Source organism: Melospiza melodia, chromosome 1 (genome assembly GCF_035770615.1).
Source record: "Melospiza melodia melodia isolate bMelMel2 chromosome 1, bMelMel2.pri, whole genome shotgun sequence".
Lineage (NCBI taxonomy): Eukaryota > Metazoa > Chordata > Aves > Passeriformes > Passerellidae > Melospiza > Melospiza melodia.
This window is the reverse complement of record NC_086194.1, coordinates 134,533,640-134,556,003: the sequence shown is the minus strand read 5'-3', so window position 1 is coordinate 134,556,003 and position 22,364 is coordinate 134,533,640. Positions and strand designations below refer to the sequence as shown.

The 22,364-nt window shown below is 37.2% G+C and overlaps 1 protein-coding gene across 1 annotated transcript in view; it reads right to left on the bottom strand.

The window, feature by feature from the left end:
• Window positions 1–22,364, bottom strand: part of RP1 (RP1 axonemal microtubule associated) — a 164,633-nt gene that overhangs the window by 21,817 nt on the left and 120,452 nt on the right. The window contains 4 exon segments of the mRNA XM_063150435.1: window positions 7,902–8,050; window positions 9,657–9,783; window positions 12,324–12,565; window positions 18,264–18,516. Of these exon segments, the coding sequence (XP_063006505.1) occupies window positions 7,902–8,050; window positions 9,657–9,783; window positions 12,324–12,565; window positions 18,264–18,516 (771 nt within the window).

Here is a 22,364-nt window from a genome sequence, read left to right as displayed (position 1 = left end):
TGTGCTGAACAGAACCTTGTCACATCACTACCTTCTCTTAGATGGACATTACCACCTTTTTAGTTGGGCTAGGTAACAGCAAAATCAGCACCAGCAAAGTTTTTTCAAGATAGACCAAGTGAAAAAGCCCAAATCACAAATGATATGAACTGCTTAAACTAAATAAACATTGGACAGTGCAAATGTCACTGTGCCAGCAGACTTCAGAGGTGGAAATATTGGGTGGCAAGTAGCACTGGTAGCAGTACTGCCTTGGCTCAGCTCAGTGGAAGGATGGACAGTGCCTCTGACTGTGCCCTCACTGCCCTGTAGTGTTCTGTATGCTTCTTTAAAAGTGCTTATTTAAAAACAGGGATTTTCATGCATCTGAAAAAGCCAACACTGAATTTCCTTCTAGACTCACATTTCTGCAAGCATGATTTTGTATCAAGTTAAATTCTCAGCTATAAATTAATTGAAAATTTTTATCTCTGCATGAAAAAATTAACATAGATTATAATGAATGAATCATTTGAGGTTTCTGATAACCCACATTTATCATAGTTTATCAGTCTTCAACAAGATTGGTGAAGAATCAGTGAAAGGATAGTGGTTGTAAAAAACCCCAAATATATTTGCCGTGCACTGATCTTATGTTCATAATCCCAGTATAGCTGGAAAGAATTTTGAAACAAGATTTCTATGCACAAAACAGCAGCAGGAGTAAGAAAAAATAGGGGCATTTTATATTGATCAGTAGCTATGAACATTCTGCCAACTAGGTAAAGACATTTCAGTCAGACTTAAAAATGTATTTAATAAAATGCAAAAGGACTGCTACATAGATCAGTGCCATCAGCCACATCCAAAGCTGTAATCATAAATTATATCAAACAAAAGAGATTTAAAAATCAAGCAAAACCAACAACAAAACATAAACAAACATAAGGCAGCCATCACTTTGGACAGATTCAATCCCATCTGATGCAGCTTGATTGTTGGATTGATTGAATAACAGTCTAAGTTTGAGATCTGGTTTAACAGGCAAAGAAAATAGGATGAATGTAATTTCCTTCAACTTCAGAAATGCATATTATTGTACGATATTTTGATTAAGACACTATAATCAAGTGTTATAATGGGATAATAAAAGTCTAACTTGTATGTCTCCAAGTGTAGCTGTAAAAAGAATATTTTCAAGCACATCTCAATGCAGTGAAGCCAGTTAATAAGCTTATGCTCTTTAGTATTTCCATGATTCATCTGGAAGAAAACAAGATTTCAGAGATTATGCAAATACAATCCCCAGTTATGACACTTGAAGAAGTAGGGTGCTAAATTGAAGAGTGCTCTGAAAAGATTTGTGAGAGTTAATAAATCACTGGAAACCTTCATTTCAGTGAATCAAGCAGAATAATCTATTGAACTTGTCAAAGGCATACTGATTTTGTTATTGTCATAAATACTGTCAAGGGCTGTAGAAATTTGGTGTAAGAGAGCTGTCCAAACTAGCAGTCAAAAGTGTGTCAAAATTCAATTCCAAGAAGGTAAATTTTGACAAATTTAGCCAGAAAACAGTGTGAATCTGTAATATTTAAAAGAAAAAGCAAGTATCCTTAAGCTTTGAAACAGCTTTCCAGCTAGATTTAAACTTCATCACTGGTAGCTATTTATTTGGAGTTAGATATATTTTCTAAACTTTTTAACTTGAACTGAATTTAATTTAGTTCTTGCTGTATTGAGGAAAATGATGGAATATTTTATTTCCTGAAAAAAGCACACTTGTTTTAAGATTTTTAATAAATCAAGCTAATAAATTTAGCTGCATTTTATTTTAAAATTACCTTGTTTATCAAAACCCTGAAATTAACAGGGCATAAAATTCACTTACTCAACTTGGCCTATCTAAAATAAGTCTATTTAATAAGACAATTTCCTTCAAAGAAAACAGCAGGTACTCTCTGAGGTTAACTAATTTCATTTTAAGATAAATGTCCAAATGAAGAGAGAAGGTAACCATCACTCCCTTTCTGCAGCAGATGCTTGAGCCATCTTGTTAGAACAAATGTGTAGAATACAGGCAAATGAAACTAAGTGAGATGCATTTCAGCTTTAGAAATGTCACTTACATGATTTATTTTTAAGATCTATATAGACAGAATGAAGTACTCCCCTCTTGCAGGTAATTTTAGCATTAATTAATTTTGACCGGTTTTTAATTTTTTACAACAAAGTTTTACATATTTTTTGCCCTGCAGGAATATGTCAGGAAACTGAAATTAATTATTCACTCAGCTCTAAACATCAGCCAGTGCTGTATTGACAAGATGGGTGATTGGAATGGGATGTTCTGACGCTGTACCTTATAAATCTCTCACTGACTATATCCACTGACTGGGAAATGCCATCCTGGAGGTATCAATGAGAACTGCACTTAACTCAGGTGTTTGCCACTGTCTCCTATGATTTTATAAAGCTTTAAAAATGTTCTTTCTTTCTGCGTTTCTCCTGGCAGTTTCTGACAACCTTCACCAGCTTTTTCTTCACTATGATGGCATTCCATATTTTCCTAGTTCCCATCTGATTAATCCTTCTGCTCAATGGATTTAAAGATGGTGTAGCAAAGAGTAGCAGTCAAGTGGCCAAGGTGAGCTGCTGTGGTGCTGGCACAATCAGCAGCTGAACACTGCAGTGTGGTACAGGGGGAATATTCCCAAAAGAACCTCAGGATAGCAGAGAGAGCTCCCCAGGAACCCACAGCCCGAGGCACAGCAGGCGACAGGACACAGGGCCAGAACCAATGGTGGCCAAGCTCCCCCCATGTACAGAAGAAGCCCTGAGGGAGTGCAAGCAACCATGAGTGCCACAAACAGAGCTGGCAAAGACTGAGGGAAAGGTTAATGTACTTACTGCCATCTTTGCCTCAGTCTCTAATAGTAAGACCAGTTGATCTTCCAGCCCCCTGAGATGTGAAACTGAGACAGGGAGCAGAATGAAGCCCCTACAATCCAAGGGGAAAGGACCAGCAACCTGCTACAGCACAGAGACACACATATGAGGCTGGATGGGATTCACCTAAGGGTACCTAGGGAGCTGGCAGAAGTGCTCCCCAAACCTCTTTCCATCATTTACAGGCAGTCCCAGCTAACTGGACAGGCCCCATTTGACTGGAAATTGGCAAATGTAGCATGAATCTACAAGAAGGGTTGGAAGGAGGATCCAGGAAACTACAGGCCTGACCTATGTGCCAGGGAAGGTCATGGCACAGATCACCTCGAGTACCATCACACAGCACTCACACACTGGCTCAGCCATCATGGCCTTATGAAAGGCAGGTCCTGCCTGACCAACCTGGTCTTCTATGACAGAGTGACCTCTGTAGTGAATGAAGGAAAGGCTGTCAAATTTGGTAAGCTGGACTTTAAGAAAGCCTTTGATACAATTTCCCATAACACTGTCCTGGAGAAAGTGTCTGCTCATGGCTTCAATGAGTGCAGTCTTCTCTGGGTAAAATCTGACTGGATGGCCAGGCCCAGAGAGTGGTGGTGAATGGAGCTAAATCCAGCAGGTGGCTGGTCACTACTGGTGCTCCCCAGGGCTCAGCACTGGCTCCAGTCCTGTTTAATGTCTTTATTGATAATTTGGAGGAGGGGATCAAGGGCACCCTCAGTCAGTTTGCAGACACCACCAAGTTGGGTGAGGATCTTGATCTGCTGGAGGGCAGAAATCCTCTGCAAAGGGATCTGGACGGGCTGGATCCAAGGGCCAAGGCCAACTGCATGATGTACAGCAAGACCAAGTGCCAGGTCTTGCACTTGAGTCTCAAAACCCCATGCAATGCTACAGGACTGGGCAAGAGTGGCTGGAAAACCACCAAGGACCTGGAGACTCTGGTTGACAGCTGCTGAACATGAGCCAGTGTGTGCCCAGGTGGCCAAGGCAGCCAAAGGCATCCTGGCATGTATCAGAGATAGGGTGGCCAGCAGGACCAGGGCAATGATTGTCCCCCTGTACTCCGCACTGATGAGGCCACACCTTGAATTCTGTGTTCAGTTTTGGGCCCTTCTCTACAAGAAAGACATTGAGGTGCTGGAGTGTGTCCAGAGAATGGCAACAAAACTGGTGAAGGGTCTGGAGCAGAAATCCTAAGAGGAGCAGCTGATAGAACTGGGGGTATTTAGCCTGGAGGAAAGGAGGCTCAGGGAGACCTGATTGCTTTCTGTAACTGCCTTAAAGGAGGGAGGCTTGCAGAGGGGAATATTGGTTGCAACCAGATTGGGGTTGGTCTCTTCTCCCAGATAGCAAATGACAGCATAAGAGGAAATGACTTGGAGTTGCACCAGGGGAGGTTTAGAATGGCTGTATGAAAAAATTTCTTCAATGAAATTGTTGTCAAGAATTGGAACAGGCTGCCCAGGGAAACATGTAGCCAGGGACATGGTTCAGTGGTGGACTTAGCAGTGCTGGGTCAATGGCTGGACTTGATCTTAAAGGTCTCTTCCAACCTAAACAATTCTGTGATTCTATGATGACCAGATTGATTTAGTGTTCATTCCTGTATAACAGTAACTTGGCCAAAAGCCTGCCACTGTGATGAATACATTTGGATCAATGACATTTGCCACCTATTTAATCATTATGTCAGGCATGCTTTCCATAAGTGAAGGTTTATCTTCAGTCACAAAATAGCAGCACTGCCAGTGTGGTGGGATGTGGACTTCACTGGCTTCCTACTTGTGACCTCAGGACACTGCCCCACATTCTGACTCTTTGTGTATCCTGGCACACATGGACTTTTTGCTGAAGTTTCTTTTTTTTTTTTTTTTAATTGTCAGTGCTTAATCTGTGAGTACTGAAACTGAACACCAACAGTCACCTCTCACTGAAAATTTTTGTATGTGCTGCAGTTACCATGGCACCAACCTGAGCAGTTGATGTCTAAATATAGGGCAGGATAAAGAATATATATTTTCAAATACTAATAGAATGAAGAAAAAATTGCCAGAGAATTTAGTCCTTCTATAAAGTGGAATACTTAAAATACTGGCCAATTTCATAAAACCTAGATTAAAACACTTAAATATCAGTCATAACATATTCAGTGTACTTTACTGGTATTGATGGAACTGATCTGAAAAAAACCCACATTCTCAAAGAGGAAATTTTTGGATAACTCACAGCCATATGACAGAGCATACAGCAAGTCTATCAAAGGCCATATAAAGAAGCATCAAGAATGACATTTGCTGAAAAAACACTGCGTGTCAGAAGCAACATGGAGACACTGAAAGGATTTTACACAACTGGGCCCTGGTTTTCCCAGAATGTCTGAACTGAGTATACTTGGTTCAAGAAAATGCTCATAAGCAGGTAACATCAATCAGGCTTAAACTGACTCATGAATCATGAATAAATACTGTTAGGATTTCAGGAAAGCTGAAGATGTGTGCTGAGATTGCGTTGTCTGTCCTCACAGCTTTTAGAAGAACATCAAACAAGGCATCAATGTCACAGCAATTTGAAAGACTATGGATCTTGCAGGACAAGTCCTCACACTCATTAGTATGAGCAGATCACCAGAATCTCAGCTCTCTACGGTGACAGCACTGCCCTCTCAGGGGTGAGCTGCAGGGCCTTACTGGTGAATTAATAATATCATGCACATTACTTTACCTTCAAGCTCTCTGATGGTTTCACAGGTGTAAGGACTTTGGAAAGGCACAAAGAAACTTTTCAGATAAAAGATGATAATTCACTCTTCTACTATCAGGTAACTTGGCTCATGAAAATAAAAAACATGTTAAATGAGAGAAGAATATCTCCAATCCACTGCAAATTTTGCTGAATATTTAAACATTTCTATGTACTTCTGCATAGCTAAACTGTTGCTTGTAACGGCCCTGACATTCTGGAAGACTAACACCATATTTTGATATGATTTTGAACAGAAACACTGTTCCAGTTCACTAGCTGTTACAGTATAGTCAGGGGAAAAATTATTGCAAGGAAAAGCACATTTTAAAATGTCAGAACAACTGTTAAGATTCCGAATGCAAATTCTGCCTGTTATACTCCAAATCCCCTAAACCACCAAGTGCAGAATCTCTGACTGCAGGGGTGCTTGGCTCAATATGTGATTGGGTTGGTGTAGAAAGAGACATTCTACACTTGAGAGTCTTTTTGGAGATTACTTTTAAAGGCAAGAAAACATTGGGAAACTTCCAAAACATATAATGAACAAATACTGCTACATAGGCATGAGCCTTTCTTGCAGAATAATTTTTTACTTTTCAATTAACCAAATACCTTTATTTTCACTGAATAATGAGTGAATCAAGACTTTTATATGTTTCTCTATTACTTATCTGAAAGCAATTTCTTCTTAGAACCCTAAAATCCTCCTGTGCTGATATCTACATTTAGAAATATAAGGCTACTGTGTTATATTCACACACTGCTCCTATAAAATGTCAAATAAATAATGAAGAGATGGCTACATGCCAGATCTGCATCTTACTCTGTAAGAGAGAAAAATTCTGAGCTATACTGAAGTAGATGCTAATACTATAAAACTACCCTTCAAGGTTATAAATCTTTGTGGCTCACTTCTGCTTTCTTAGTCAACATTTCTACATGTACATTCCTGGTCCCTCTTCATTAAAAACTACCAGTCTAGAAATCAGACTACTCACTTGTGGGACTATGATTTAAGGAGGAACCTAGTAAAACTTATATTAAACTAACTTTACTTCATGAGGACAAAAGGACTGCAGCTCTAAAATTCAGTTAAATCAGCTTATCAGTAAACCCTGACCTGAACTCCAGCATTAAGGAAGACAAATGTGACTTTATCAAAACTGAGTAGCCTCATCCACAGTATTTAATCCCTTAAATAACAAAGAGTTAAACTCTCCAACTTTTCTTATTAATAAGTATTTCAAGTAGCTGAAATCCAGAAATATAATACCCACTTTCAATTGACACTGAATCGAAGAGGTTAGGGGTAGTTAGGAGCTGAGCCCCTCCTAATCACATGTGCCATGTCTGCTTTACCTGATTTGGAAGCTTGCATCCTTGAAGAAACTCTCATTTTCTTGGCAGCCAACACCAACAGATTAAAATAACTTACTGGTTGCAAGACACCGGTGGATTTTTTCTAAACTTCAACTATTCCAACCCAATTCTTCTGTAATAGACATTTGCTTTAAAATATTTAAAAAATTGTTTCAATCCTCAAATTTGTTTCCAAAAAAGAGCCAGAGTAAGTACAAGCAATTTATTTATTCCATGTTCAAAATATCTTGTGATCTTTTCAGCTGAAAATTTCACTCCTTCTGTCCAGAGTTTCTGACAGGCACAAGGTTTCATGTCAAAACCATGCATTTTTCTGTAAATCTACCCATGTTTCTGCAGCACATTCCCTCCAATTTCTGCTTATACTGACAATGCATCAAGGAAAAGCATCTCTGGCAGCAATATTGGACTTTGACTGGTCTATGTCTATGAGCTACAAGACTCACTCCTGCACAGTGAACGAAGGACCCTCCTGGAACACCAAAGAAAACTATGGACAGTACTGTCTGACAGCCTGGAGAGAGACCAAGAGCCAGACTGAGGAGCAGACAGTAGAAATCAGGGAAGGGTGCCATAGTCTGAAGAGTGGCATGGGCAGAAAAGAGGTATTAAAATTTGGATGTAAAATTGAATATGAAAGCACTTGCTATAGCCACTTTATCAGCTGTCAATGCTGCTAGCATCAGCTGCATAAGGGTTGGTATTTCCCACATAAGGTCGAGATAAACAAACACTTAATCACAGAGTGTTGTAAACTGAATTTGTAGACTTCCCTATTCCCACTAAATCCACAGTGATTGGACTGGATTCTAAAAGTGAAAAATATCGTGCAGAACTCCTAAGTATACCTTTCCTTTAGTGAAATTTTCATCTCCTTTTCTAATTAACTTTCTTCTGCCAGTATCTCCCAAGGAGCCTTGCAGCATGATGTACACATCTGCATCTGTTCCTGACCCAGGGATAGCTCCCGTGGTGATGTAGAGAACATAGATTTTCACTGTGGGGAAAAAGAGAGCAAAGGTTTATCAAACCTAAACCAGTTGAAATATATGTTATTTAATCAATTACTTCTATTATATTTTCATTTTTCATCCTATCTGGAGTGATCAGAGGACCAAAATAGAGTGTAATGCTTGTAAAAGCACATAGATGCATTGTAATTAGAATTTAAGAGCAACTATTATGAAGAATAATAAGCTAAATAATTTGAGTGGGCCTGAAACACAGGCAGAAGAGGAAAAAAATAAACACATAACAGGTTGGTATAAAAGCATGTAAATAATACTCTTATCACCTCTTGCATGCATTTAAATACATGACACTCCAATGAAAAAGTTTCTAGGCCATGGATGATACTAAATCACTGAACAAGTGCATCTATGCTCAGAGACTCATGAGTTCAAATGAAGCTGGATTCTGTCAGGAAGAAAGCAATTTTTGTATTTTCTCTGCATCATGGTCCAGTCGCTGGCTGTTCACTCTGCACTGCACCAGTTGGAGTTACTGGCCTCAGGAGAGGAGATGACACGTGAGAGAACACACAGTGTGAACACACAACCCTTCAGCTGAGCACTCCTTGAAAGGCTGCTTATGTGAAATACCTGCTTGCACTCCCAGAGAAATGCATAACACTGTGGTGATGTGGTCCCTAAAACCAGAAAGAGATCACATCCCCAAAACATTCAATTCAAAAGGAGAAAAAAATGTGCGAAGAGGTAAAGAAAAAGTATCTGTCCTCACATTAAATGCTCCTCAGAAAAAGCAGCAGCATTTTTAAAGATTTAAATATCTATGTTCTTCCATAAAGAAATAAATCTAAAAAGTATTTAAAAGTAAAGAATTTGTTCAATGAATTTCCCATCAATACTTTCTCAAATTCACATTTAAGAAGTTTCTGTCTAAGTGCTTTGTTTAATCCTAACTTTAGAAGCACAGCAAAAGAGGCAAGAATATACAGATTACTTCTGTGCTTGATCTAAGCCCTTTACTTCTGGAGTAGCCTATGATATTATCATGGTAGAATATTCATTTAGGATAAGAGTTCTTCTATTCTTCTCTAACTTTAGTTATAGAACCTCATAAAAAACACAGAACAAACTAAACATATCCAGTCTTGAGGGGACCAAGGCACAACTCTGATGGAATTGGATGACATACAACTGCTAGGTCGCAGTTTGAAAAGAAAGCCTGCAATTCTAGGGACACAAACAACAAGAGATCTGTTTGGGGTGGAGAGGGGCATGGAGCTCCTTCTTGCCTGAAATTACAGCACAAGACTTGTCTCTTCTGTACTTCCCTTGCTCACACTGTGAGTGAACCAGATCGTATTATTGAGAAAAAGCTAAACTCTGAGCACTGTTCAAAACCATTTTAGGAGTTTCAGTGCCATATGCTTGCTCTTTTATGTGTCTCAAACTGATGCCAATCAGACTTGAGTGCACAATGCTCAGCGTTAGGGTGTAAGATATTGGTTTTAAGCACTGGACTGGACCTAGCCATGGTGGAAATTAACAGAAAATATCTGCAAAAACCTTTGGACTGCTCTGAAAATTGGACATCATCACTGACCAAATCTTTCCCAGTGTTTCAAATTTGTGACAAACCTGCTGGAAAAGGAGACCCAGCTGTGAGAACTGGAAGCTCAGTCACTCTTCCTCCTTCTTCATCGACAAAGTTATGACAAAATGGGAATTCTAGAACATTTTTAGTTTCTCTGTGTTGAAGCTTTACCTTATCAAAGAAATAAAAAGAAATGACTTTGATATCTGTTGTGCTCTAATGCAAACTATAGCTAAAGACAAACTATTAAACAGCTATGACACATCATTTTAAAATTTAAAAATAAGGGGAAATAAATTTTTCTTAAATGCTTTTGAAAACAGCCTTTCAAATGAGAAGGAATAAATATCTTTCCCAATTAAAGGCAATTAAAGTGTTGTCAACATTACTGCTGCAGAGACTGCAGTGAAGAAAAAAATATATTTGAAATTGTTCAAAAAGTTTCCTTTATGTAACCTATTCATCCAGCATATGGAAGAAAAAGAAGTGTTGATATGGGCACATTTCAGCTTGTGAGAAATGTCAATATGCCACAATATTTTTCAGTGCAGAATGTTTTCTTATTCTAAGTAACAGGAGAAAGTAAAAGAAATGTTTCTGGAAAAAACTGAAATACAGAAATTAAGAATGCTTTCTGACATGTATATATATCTATATCTGTATGTATATACCAGTACATATGTATCATTTGAATATATAGAGTTTGATAGTAATTTCAATCTCCATGAAATTCTGTGTATAAACTAAGAAAGTGTGATCCTGAGCTAAGAAGCTTATTCTTTTTATAAGAAAGCATGTTTTAATAATGAGATATCTTACAGTATGGTACTCCCAGCTACACTGAGATAAATTCCCATTTTCTAAACTATTTAAACCCAGACCAGAGAACATATTTGAAAGTACTTTGTAGGAAGTAACCCTGAGTTAAAAAGGGCACCTATAATTCACTCCTTTCAATCACTGACGTAATTCAGTAAAAAGTCCAAACCTTTAAGCCAGTAAGCAAAACCAGCTTTGGTTAGGAATTGTCATTGGGAGATGGTAGCATTGTTTTGTCTTCAAAAGTCTTTTAGTATTTTTCATTATGACAGACAAACTGAAAAGAGTTTTTAAAATGCACTGTGAAGAATAATGCTAGCACAATTTTCCTTTCATAATAATATCTATATTCCTGAACAGTTTATTGAAACTCAGATTTCATTTACTGTGTTTTATTTCTTCAAGAAGTGTTTTATTTTTTCAAAAAAGAAGCAAGAATGAAGATATTAGCTAATACATGCTGCAGAAATAAGGCATACCTTAATTAATTTTGTTCTAGGCATTATTTTCTATTTCCATTTCCTCAAAAATTAGGATTATTATTTTGTAGTTATGGCTATAAGAATGAAGTCTGAATCTAAATATGGAATTCAACCAACTACACCTGCATTTACTTTTAATAGAAGGCAGAAATCTCAGACTCTCTGGAGGTACAATCTTGTAAAATCAAAACAAAATAGCACAGAAATGACCGTGGTGATTCTAACCAGCGGTGTAAATACACTGCTAAGCTATCTTTAATAACAGATATTATCCACAACCTCCTATACCAACCTAGTTATTTTATACAAGGATTCAGCCAGTCCTGCTATAAAAACTATGGAATAAGAGGAAATGTCTCCCTAAAACCCACATAATTGGCATGTATCCTAAAGCAGGGAAATTTATAATTTCTTTCTCTACCTCTTCCTACCTAAGGTAAGGATGCATCTTTTCCTTATTTATATAAATTTGCTGATTTCTCTTAAACTGAGCTTTCAGTGATTGTTCTGAACTAATGAAATAAAGCAGACTAATAGATGTCACTGTTTTCAACTCCCAGGTTTCTGTCCTGAAATTTTTGCTGTGATTTACTGTCTCCTACAATACTTCAGAAGCAGTCTTAATTTTGATAAATTTGTTGGATGACTACTTCATCTGGCTATGAAGATGAAATTAACAACCTGCCTACCATTTAAATGTCAGAGAGTTCAGCTCAGTAATACCATGTATTGGAAAGGAAAATTATTTTTTCTCCAATTTTTAATAAGAACAAAATAGAAACATTAATGGACAAAAAGCATGTCTGCAATTTTAAAGAAGATTAATCTTTCCTTTAGAATTGTTTTTATTTTTCCAGCAGAAGAAGATGAAGATATTTTTTTGTATAGAGAAATGCCACTGCAATTTCAGTGTGATGTCAGGTTTTAGCTGGATATCAGAAGAAAGATTGTCACTTTTGCTATTCACTTCTTTTTTTCACATGCCAACTTAAAAGGCAGATAGTTTCATCAAAATGCATTTCTAGTGTCTGACTTAATTATTTGCCATGGATCACTGACTCTACAACATGTAACAGCCGATTTGGAGTTATGTAAATACTGCAATGTATGCCAGTGAGTACAGTTCTGAAAAGGCATCACTGATGTGCTAAAGATGATAGCACATCTGTATGTATGGCTGTCCAGAAATCCATCCGGGTTCACAAGATTTTTATTATCCATAGCTATCATAGTGTTTTGAGCAGTCTCTGAAGATAGCTCTCTACAACGGTTGCAGCTTCTGTAAATTAAAAATTTAGCAATCTCAGACAGGACTGAAAACTGGAAGAAATAACAATAGAATATGGAAAGAAAAAAAATATATATATAATAGAGACACAATAAATAATTGCTTTAGGCTTGAGTTTTTACCTCACGGCAATGCCAAGTCTCTCCTTCTGCAGCTTCTTCAATTTCTAGGCGAACTTTGAATATAGTATTAAATTTCTTACTTAGTTCAATAGAAGTCTCATAAATCTGCTCTTTTTTAAGGGATCCTTTGGGGAATGTGACTGAAGTACAAGTTCCTTTTTCACCACATAGAGTTAGGGACATTTTAGGGTTCGTGGAACTAGAAGAAATATCACTTGTTGTGACATGGATGTCCCAAGTCCCTGTTGAAACAAAACAGCAGTAAAAAAATCAGGTTTGCTGAATATCCAAAATAATACATCAGTTTGTAAGAGGCTGAGTTAGTGAGGGACTAGCAACCCATTCCCACCTTTGTACTGAGCTCAAATACTGGCACATGACAGGTTAACTCCCTATTATTGATTTAGTCAAAAGCAAACCTGGACATCAGTCCTTCCATAGCGGTAGCTGATACTTTAGAGATGGGCCAGTCCAGAGCAACGTGCAGATGAGACTGTGAGTTCCACATTAGAGACTTGGGAAGAGCCATGACAATCTGTTGATTTCTCCCCCTGTCCCTTATAAATATCTCCTGATGATTTTAAATCACTAGCCACCAGCAGCATATTTTTTACAAGATACTACTGGCCTTTGGTCAGGGAATATTTTAATTTTAACTTTTTTGGGATTTACTTAAATGAACATGTTAAAATATGCTCCATACATACTATAAGAATATGGGTGGTGAGATAAACTGGTCCAGTGCTTGAAAAGGAGTATTTTTATCACATCTCACCACAATTATCACAACAGAAAAGTAAAAAACTTTATCCATTTCTTCTGTGAAGAAATAATGTTTGCTGAGAGATTAAAAATAGTCCTATATAGTATCACATAGATTTGTTCTACTTTAGGGACTCAGGAAAGATTCCAGGAGAATTTTTGTTAGATCTTTTTGAAGCATTTAGTCACTTAAGCACTGGAGATGAATTGACAGATCCCTGAAGGCTCAGAAACACTGCAGTCTGCTGTCAGGTAGGTTCCTAAGTAATTTTGGCAACTTTATATGGAACAGATATTTGGTTAAAATTTCAATCAACAAGACAGTTTTGAAGATCAGAAACTTCATCAAAAAAATTCTCACTGATTTAGCTAGCTTTAATATTTTAATTCATGTTAATAGCATATATGGAAAATTCAGGGTTATCAAAGTCATGGTTTCAATTTTAAAAAATTGAAAATCAGAATTTTTGATCACCTAGGCTACTGCAGAATTGAGTAGAATTTTTTTAATAGCATGATTTTGCTCTGTTTATGCAAATTGAGACAAAGTATGTATGTGATAATTTCAAATAGCTATTTTGTAAAACAGGTTGTTTTACTTTGAGTAATGGAATCAGATACTCCTGGAGTTTATGTCCATAAACTCCAGCTTCCTACCTCAGCTTCAGAATGTTCAGTAACCACAACAGGAAAGTCTTTGTCTCCTACTATAACTAATGCAAATAAAGCTTTATTGCTTTAGATCAGGTGAGGATCTGTGCCATAAATCCCGCACTTGTTGACATAAAAATTTAGCACTCACCATCTGTAAAATCATCTAAAATAACTTTAGTGTTATGACTTCATGAATAATCCTAAATCTGTTTTCATGCCTATGAACATTAAATGTAAATGAAACCAATGATATCTGTGAAAAAAAGGAAGTCAAATGAAAATTTATCACATCCCACGTGACATAATCTAGGGTATTTTACCCCTTTAGTACTATAATACTTGGCCTTAAACTATCAATATATAGGTAGCTGGAATCTGTACATTCCAGTCCAGGAATGTATAGATTCCAGTCCAGGACTCTGTCAGTTGGATAGTACAGTGCCATAGGCTGCTATAGCACATAAATTAAATTGTATAATTTCTGATAAATTTGTTGATTCAATTTAAAAGCAGCTTCCTTCCTTCTCCTTAGTTAAGTATAAAGCAGTGATCTGCGTTTGCAGGGCCTCATTTTGGTAGAAGAGGGGATTCAGGGATGGCTTTTGTGAGAAGCCACTGGAAGCTCCCCCTGTGCAGCAGAGCCAATGCCTGCTTGCTCCAAGACAGACCCACCCCTGGCCAAGGCTGACCCGTCAGTGACGGTGAGAGCACCTCTAGGATAAGGTATTTAAGAAAGTAAGGCAGAAAGACCTGCACAATTGTAACTGGAGAAGAGTAGGAAAATGCAAGAGAAACAATTCTGAAGGTCCTCAGGTCATTGCAGAAAGAGGGTGAGCAGAGATTCCCCCGCAGCCCATGGTGAACACCATTATGAGGCAGCTGTGTCCCTGTGCCCCCATGGAAGTCCACAGTGGACCAGAGATCCATCTACAGTCCATGGGGGATCCCATGATGGAGTAGGAGGATGTCCAAAGGAAGACGTGACCTCATGGGAGCCTGCAGTGGAGCAGACTCCCAGCAGGACCTTATGGCCCCGAGGAGAGAGCCTGTGCTGGAGCAGATTTCTCCTCAAGGACTACACCCTATGGAAGGAGCCCATGCTGGAGCAGTTCAGGAAGAGCTGCAGCCCATTGGAAGGCCTCACTTTGGAGAAGTTTGGGGAGGGCTATCTCTTGTCATCCCATGCTGGAGTGGAAGAGGAAGGAGCAATAGGGACAACATGATAAATTGACTGCAAGCTTCATTTCCTGTCCTGCTGCACAACTACATGGGAAGAGGTAGAGAAAATTTGGAGTAAAATTTAGCCCAGGAAGAAGCAGGAAAGGTGTTTTTAGATTTGGGTTTAGTTCTCATTATCCTGCTCTAATTTAATTTGTAATATATTAAGGTAATTTCCCCTATTCAAGTCAGCAGCAACTGCTGAGTGATCTCTCCGTGTCCTTATCTTGACTCATGAACCTTTTGTTGTATTTTTTTTCTCACTTGTCCAGCTGAGGAGAGGAAGGATGAGTAGCCTTTGATAGGCACCTGGTATCCAGCCACAGTCAACCCAACACAGAGTGCAGTGCTAAAAATCTAATCTTTCTTTGTTTCTTTCTCAGAAATATTTTCATTCTCTTGTAAAGGCATTAGTGGACTGCTGAAACCCATTTATTTTTATGACAACTTTGTTAGCTTAAATAACTCTCCTCTCTTCTTGATGTGTAAGCCACTATTAATTTGATAGATCACTACTGTGTCCATTTTGAGGATTTCATTAGCTATTCTGAATCTGCCACTTTTTTTCATTACACTTCCACAACAAAGAGTTGCCATTTTGTCAGTCATCATATCTTCTTTACAACTATTCCAGCTTGATCTAGTCCTTCTGGACAGAGGTGGCCACAATTACACACAGCATTGCTGATGAAATGTCACCATTTCTCTTTAAAGCCAGTAAGTTACTTTGATTTTCATTAATAATGTCTACATACACTGTGGGTCACAGTAACCCTATAGCCATGTCACAGTACTACCTCAAAATTATCCTGTGATCTTGTAACAAACCCAGGTGTTTCTCATAGTCCTCCTGCTGATGAATTTGTGTAGCAGAAATCATTACAAAACATGGAAGTACAGATCAAATACAGTTTTTGGACCCCTAGCTCATTAGTTCCTGATTCTTAAAAAATCCCAAAACAATTGAAATGAAACCATGTATCAGAATTGAGAGCTCCAATAGCAAGTTGAGTTTGCACCTAATTGCATCCAAGCTGCTTGCCACAGAATTCTGTTCAATTCCTGTAAGTTCTCAAAGTTTATCACATAACCTTTTCATCTCCTGATAGCACTACCAGCTTTGGAGACCCAAAATATTTCATTAACATATTCATTGTCTCTTCTCCAGCTCTTTACAATTCTTCCTTTACTACTACTTTTCACTTTCTTGTGATTACCTAATAATTTCCCATAGAGAAAATAAAATTCAATACAAGAATTTAGATTAAATGACATTATATTTGTCTTACTGCAAAATTCTGTAGCATCATCTTATTTTACAGTCTATCTTTAGTAAAGATGGTGCATTCCTTCTCATTTCTTATTTGCTTCTATTGTCTCAACTATTCATTTCTTCAAAAGCGTGTTAGAAAGATTTTCATGTGAACAATTACTAGGTCTGTATTCACCTACATTATGCTTTCTATTCTTTAGATGGAGGCATTATGTTTGTTAAGCCTACATAAAATTGTTCTAAATCCTTGCTATTAGACCTGACACTGGACTAACAACTACCCTGATTGTCACTCTTTGAGTAAATGGAGCTCAAAGTACTATTTGTGTTTCAGATTTTCTGATTTCCAGTAAGCTCATTCCATTGGTAACTGTGCTTTTTGCTTCCCTGGCCAACATTATGGTTCCTTAATGAGAAGACAGACAAGGTATTCTATTTGTTTAGGGATTACGATCTTCAGTTTGCACTCTATTGCTCCTGAATAGTTACTCATCTTTCAAAGTTCTTTTAATGAATAAAGGGTTGAAGAACCATTACTGTTTCTTTTACTTCTTTTACAAAATCTGATTTAGCTTGAAATTTAGTAGATTCCATTGTATCCATATAGTTTCTGACCCCTAAGGTATATTGCTCTTTGCTGATTTGTCTTTTATTTACCCATTCTTCATAGGCTCTCTACACCCAGACCAAAAATTATTTTCAATAGATACAGCACTGAGTATTAATAAACATAGACATGAAATTATTATCAAATCTGTACTCAGATTTTTGAGGACTATGTCTGTGTGTGGGAAACCAAGGAAGGAAATTGTTTTTACACAGCTATATTCAGACATTAATCAAGGTGCATAACAAGGATGCAAGATTTCTCTCACTCTTCATATTATCAGTGAAGAAATATATGACAGATTTTGACCAATCTGGGGCTGCTTCTCTGAAATTCCCTCAGGAGATACCTGCCTCGCTCTATGGACTATGTAGGACACCTATGGAATCTACTTAATAGAGACTTAGAATACTTGCAGTGGTGAGATACAGCTATTTCTTATTCTGAAATTGTCACTACTCTAGCTGCTCATAATATGCTAATATTTCCATGGTTTTCTGTTCTTCTGTACGATCAGTAACATTATTTCCATTTTGTTAGATGATACGAGATATTCACAAGTGGACTAACCTTAGATGACTAAATATGAGGATATAATCTATTAGTTTTATCTGCAATAATGTATAGTATAAAATTCTCTGAACATAAAAGGAAATATGCAGGATCATGGAAGTTAATAGAGATTGGTTTACAAAATGGCTGATACAGAATGCAAACTCACACCTTCAGATTAGTTAAACTTTACATAGCTTGGTCTATCAGTTCTGATTCAGTTTTCATAAATGGACCCAAACCAGCATTTTACACCTCTTCAAGAAAGACACATGAGAGAGCTAAAAAATACAGTATCCTGGCAAAGCATGTTTTCAGTGTCTAAGTTGTTTCTGAATTTTGGTAGTTTGTTAATTAAACAATCTGAATAGAATATTGACTTCAGGTCAACTAACTGTTTGCAAGAACTAGTGCCATTGATATAAGTAAAAAAGAAAACTGCAAATGAAAGCAAATGCTTTCTGCAAATATATGAACATAAGGGAAAATCACATTCTGCTAAAAGAGTTTTTGTATCTCTTGTGATTTCATCACTGTTGCAGGAGCCTTCTGCTCTGCATTGAATGCCATATGGAACAACCTACTTCTTTCTGCTTCAGCTTTTTTTCTTACCTCAACTAAAATCATAGTACCTTCGTTGCCTCTGTCACTTAATATCTCCCTTATGCTCTAGTTTTTCTTCCCTGAGCATTGTAATTGCATTTACCATCTCAGGAAAGTGTTTGGAGAGAAAATTGGTGTAGGAGAGGGAGTTCACATTCAAGCTATACTGTTTCTGTAGTTTGGTTTTAGCCTTAAAAATAACAAAAAAACACTATTATGGATTACAACTAAAACCAAAGCAGGAAAGAGTTTTGAGGATTTTGGACCTTACCATAAATCTTTCCTGTTAACACTCCATTCCTGACTTTTCCAAGAAGTTTCAATGTTCGTTCCATCTGTGCATCACCAGCTCCACTGTCTAACCATTGCTGGCAAAGAAATACATATTGTTCTTCAGTCTTGCCTGATTCATGGATGACAACTTGGTCGAGGTACCATCCAGCTCCATAACCCACATTATGGTGCTCAACAAGCACTTTGCTTAACTGTCCAAGGTCTACTGCTCTCATTTCAGAGATACAAACCTGAGAAGATAGAGGCAAAAAGAATAGCAAACTGATTAGACCAATATATATTACCATATATATTAGGCCATATATATTTGACCTTATCTTCTATCTTTGAGAAGTTTGCATTAGGAAAGACAAATTCCTTTCAATGTTGAAGTATCTTTTTCTGAGAATAAGGAAAGATGTTATAGGCTGACACTCATATTTGGAGAACTTGTTCAGAAACTATGTGGATCCTTGAATATATACATTTTTTCCTCATCATGATCACTGCAGTTCAGGTTTTATTACACAACACAATCCCTTGTTTTGGATAGAAACAAACCTCTGATCAAAAAACCAAAAGCTCATGAAAACTGAAGTTCAACTAACCCCTCATAAAGGAAACAAAGGGAGTTCTTCAAGAATCAGGATATACCTGGTAATTTAAATTTCTGTTTGAATAAGGTATTTTATTTTAAAACATTTTCAAGTATTTTACATTTTAAGACACCCTATTATTCAAATAGGAACTATTGTATTATTCAACTCTGAACAGAAATACTGTTGATGACTATGCAAACAAAGGAAGATACTGACATTAGAAACTATAACTAAGGCTGTACACGCATACAGGCAAGAATTGATGTACTCCTCAGATGTAAATAGACATCTGTTTAAATATTGCTACGGCTACCAGTAAACAAAAGCTAAATGGCAGCTGCACTAGTGCATGTTGGGATGAATAAATTATGTGAGTGAGAGAATGAATGTGTTCTGTGCAAGATAATATAAGTGGGTGGGTAGATACATGGGCATGTGTGTGGGTGACATTAAAAAAACCCCAGATGGATAGTAGAAACAGACGCTATAATTTTTATTTGTTGCCAACCAATTTGCCACCAGGCAGGAAAAAGGATGAGAACCAGAAAGCAATGAAGGAAGAGATGATTTTTAGAATGAATTATGTCATCTCGTCCATTCTCCTGTCTGTGACAGACTATTCTCCACAATGTGATCAGAAAAAGAAAACATCCAAGTTATTATTCCTAGCACAGCCTTAGGACTTCCAGCATTCATACCTTGTTATATCCACAATATCCTCAAACAGTTACCATGGCAAGTTATACCCCTGCATGTAAGTAAATGTAGCCCAAAATAAGATCTAGCTGAGGAGGAACATCTTGCAAATAACTTTTCGGGAGCACTCATTGCTTTTTAATTTTATTCTTTGTAGTTCTAAGCCAAATATAATTTTCCTGTCAGTCTACATGACCTTTGACTTAGAGGAAATATCCTGTATTGCTAACATTCCTGTTCCTTCACAGCTAACTCTAATTGAGAAAGGGACCTATCATTAGTTTCATTCTTTGTGATAATAATTAACATTCATTAGACAACAGTGGTCATAATCACCCATTGTTATCAACGAATTCTCATAATAATACATTAAATTGCCTACTCCCTCAGCATTAGTAATAATGTACTTTTGGTTGATGTCATTACATTTCTTTCTCCCTTCAGTATAAAGACATTTGGAACTGTATTAAACACACTGGATGTACTGGATGTACAATTAATGAAACCCAAAATGATTTTATTTAAACTGTTTTGCAAACTCATTTTAATCTGTTTCCTTACACTTGGTTGAAATTTTCTGTCTTCCTAGCTTTTCCTTATATTCATTATCAGTCAAGAGAGATCCTTTTTTTTTGTATCTCAAGCTTCCTTAACTTTGTTTTCTTTGCCTGTCCATTCCACATTTTTCAGGGATATTGCTGACATAATCTTGTCTCTCAAGACAGCTTGCCCTTTATATTCCTTCCTTTCACCTTCTAGTCTTAGAAACTCTCACTAAAACCCCATTCCAACTTTTTAATTGAAGTACTTCTATGTAAAAGGAATGAAGACTGGTAGTAGTATTTTAAATTGCAGAACCATCTAGTCCATCACGTATAGTGTTGCCAACAGCTACCACTAACAGATTTCTATGGAAGAGTTGAAAACAGGGCAAATACACAGAGATGCTTCTTGAATATAAAGTCTCTCAGCCTTTTGCAATTTGTGGTTCAGAGATTGCCTGAGCAGAGATTACGTCTTTGCACTTAACAGCCTCAGCGGAAAGTCGTCTTCCATGACAATGTGCAATGGCTTTTTGCACCAATATGTCTTTACCATCTGCAACATCTTGTGCCAGAAAGTAAAATGTATTAATTACATATTGAGCAAAAAGCCACCTCCTTTTGTTTTGAATCTGCCACCTGCACATTACATTGAATGCTCTTGAGCTCTTGCATTTCACAAAGAAATAGAAATGTTTATTTTCTCTATGCTATTTAATATTATTTTCTCCCTCACCTTTCCTCTCATTGTCTCTTTTCCAGAATAAATATACTTGTTTGCTTCACTGTTCTTTGTATAGAAGATATTTCATATCACTTGACATTCTTCTTGCACTTTTTAAGACAAATGAATCAACAAAACACAGCATCTATTATGCATCTGCACTAGTGAATGTCTTTGGAGGTATGACTGTGTTTTCTGCCTTAAGTGGCTAGATTTTTTTGTTTTGTTTTGGGGTTTTTTAATAGTTTCTAAACATTTGTGTTCTGTTTTCTTTTTGTTTTGCTTCTACTGAGATGATATCCTACTACTTCCATATTTCAGAGCCCATCATTTTGCATGCAAATTTAAAGGGTTATTCCTCCTCACAGACACCTCTTTTCATTTAGCTACAAAGAATTTAATCTGCCATTCACTGTGTATGAGGTTCTTCTGCAGTCCCTGCCACCAGCTTTAATATTTATTACCTTAAATAGCTCAGTATGGTCAGAACATTTTGCTATCCCACTGCTCAACCCTTTCCCAGGAACCTATCAAACAATGAAGAACATGAACACACAAAATACCTAAAATACCTAAACTGAGGAACACTTTCATTGTCTGCAGCATAAAAACTGCTCCCTGAAAACAAAGAATCTGCTTGGGAAGACACTCAGCAGTCCGCAGCTCAACATAGTGGCTGTGAATTCTTTATAGCTAACAGCTGTATTACTGACCCTGTATTAACATCCAGTATGAAATGCCATGTGAATTATTTCTTTTTGGACTTCTTTTCCAGATAATGAGACTGATCATATGCCTTTACACCTTTGATTAACCCTTCTAGTTGTCCATAAACATTTGCCCTCAAAAACGCTGAGGATTAACCTGTATTTTTAATAATATTATCCGGATAATCAACATCATAAAGCTTTTCCTATATCATTGTAGCACAGTTTGGACTAAGACAGCAGGATTCTGAAAAAAGATGGCATCTTAGAAAAAAGGAAGTATTATTGAAGAGTCAGAACAACATATAGAAAAATCTAAGTAGGAAGATTAAAGACACATTCTTCTTTGCAGAGAACAATGCAGCAATACAAGTGCCTAGAGGGTAGAGGTCTATAAAGCATGGGAGAAGCAAAGAGAAAGTGATGTGGAAGAAAACCTTCACTGTCTTCCAAACAAAGATATGGAATGAGATTTAAGTAGCATGTGAAAGTTTAGTTGTACTCAGGTAGAAGGTCAAGTGCAACTAAATTGACACAGGAGACTATGGACACTTATCACATGTCAATAGAAGAATTTGTACAAATTCATGGAAGAAAAAGTATCAATGTCAAGAGTATGACTCTGGAACAAAACGATGTGGCTGGTTTCTAAATTTCTAAGCTCAAAAAGACATAATAAATCTAGTGATGTAAGTGTAAGGGTAGGAAAGCAGTAGAACAGGTTGCCTAGGAAAGTTATGGTATCTCGGGCATGACAGAGCATAAGAAACAGTGTGAAAACATGCAGAGGATTCTGCTTCATTGTACAGGATGAATTGATCTAGTGCTCTC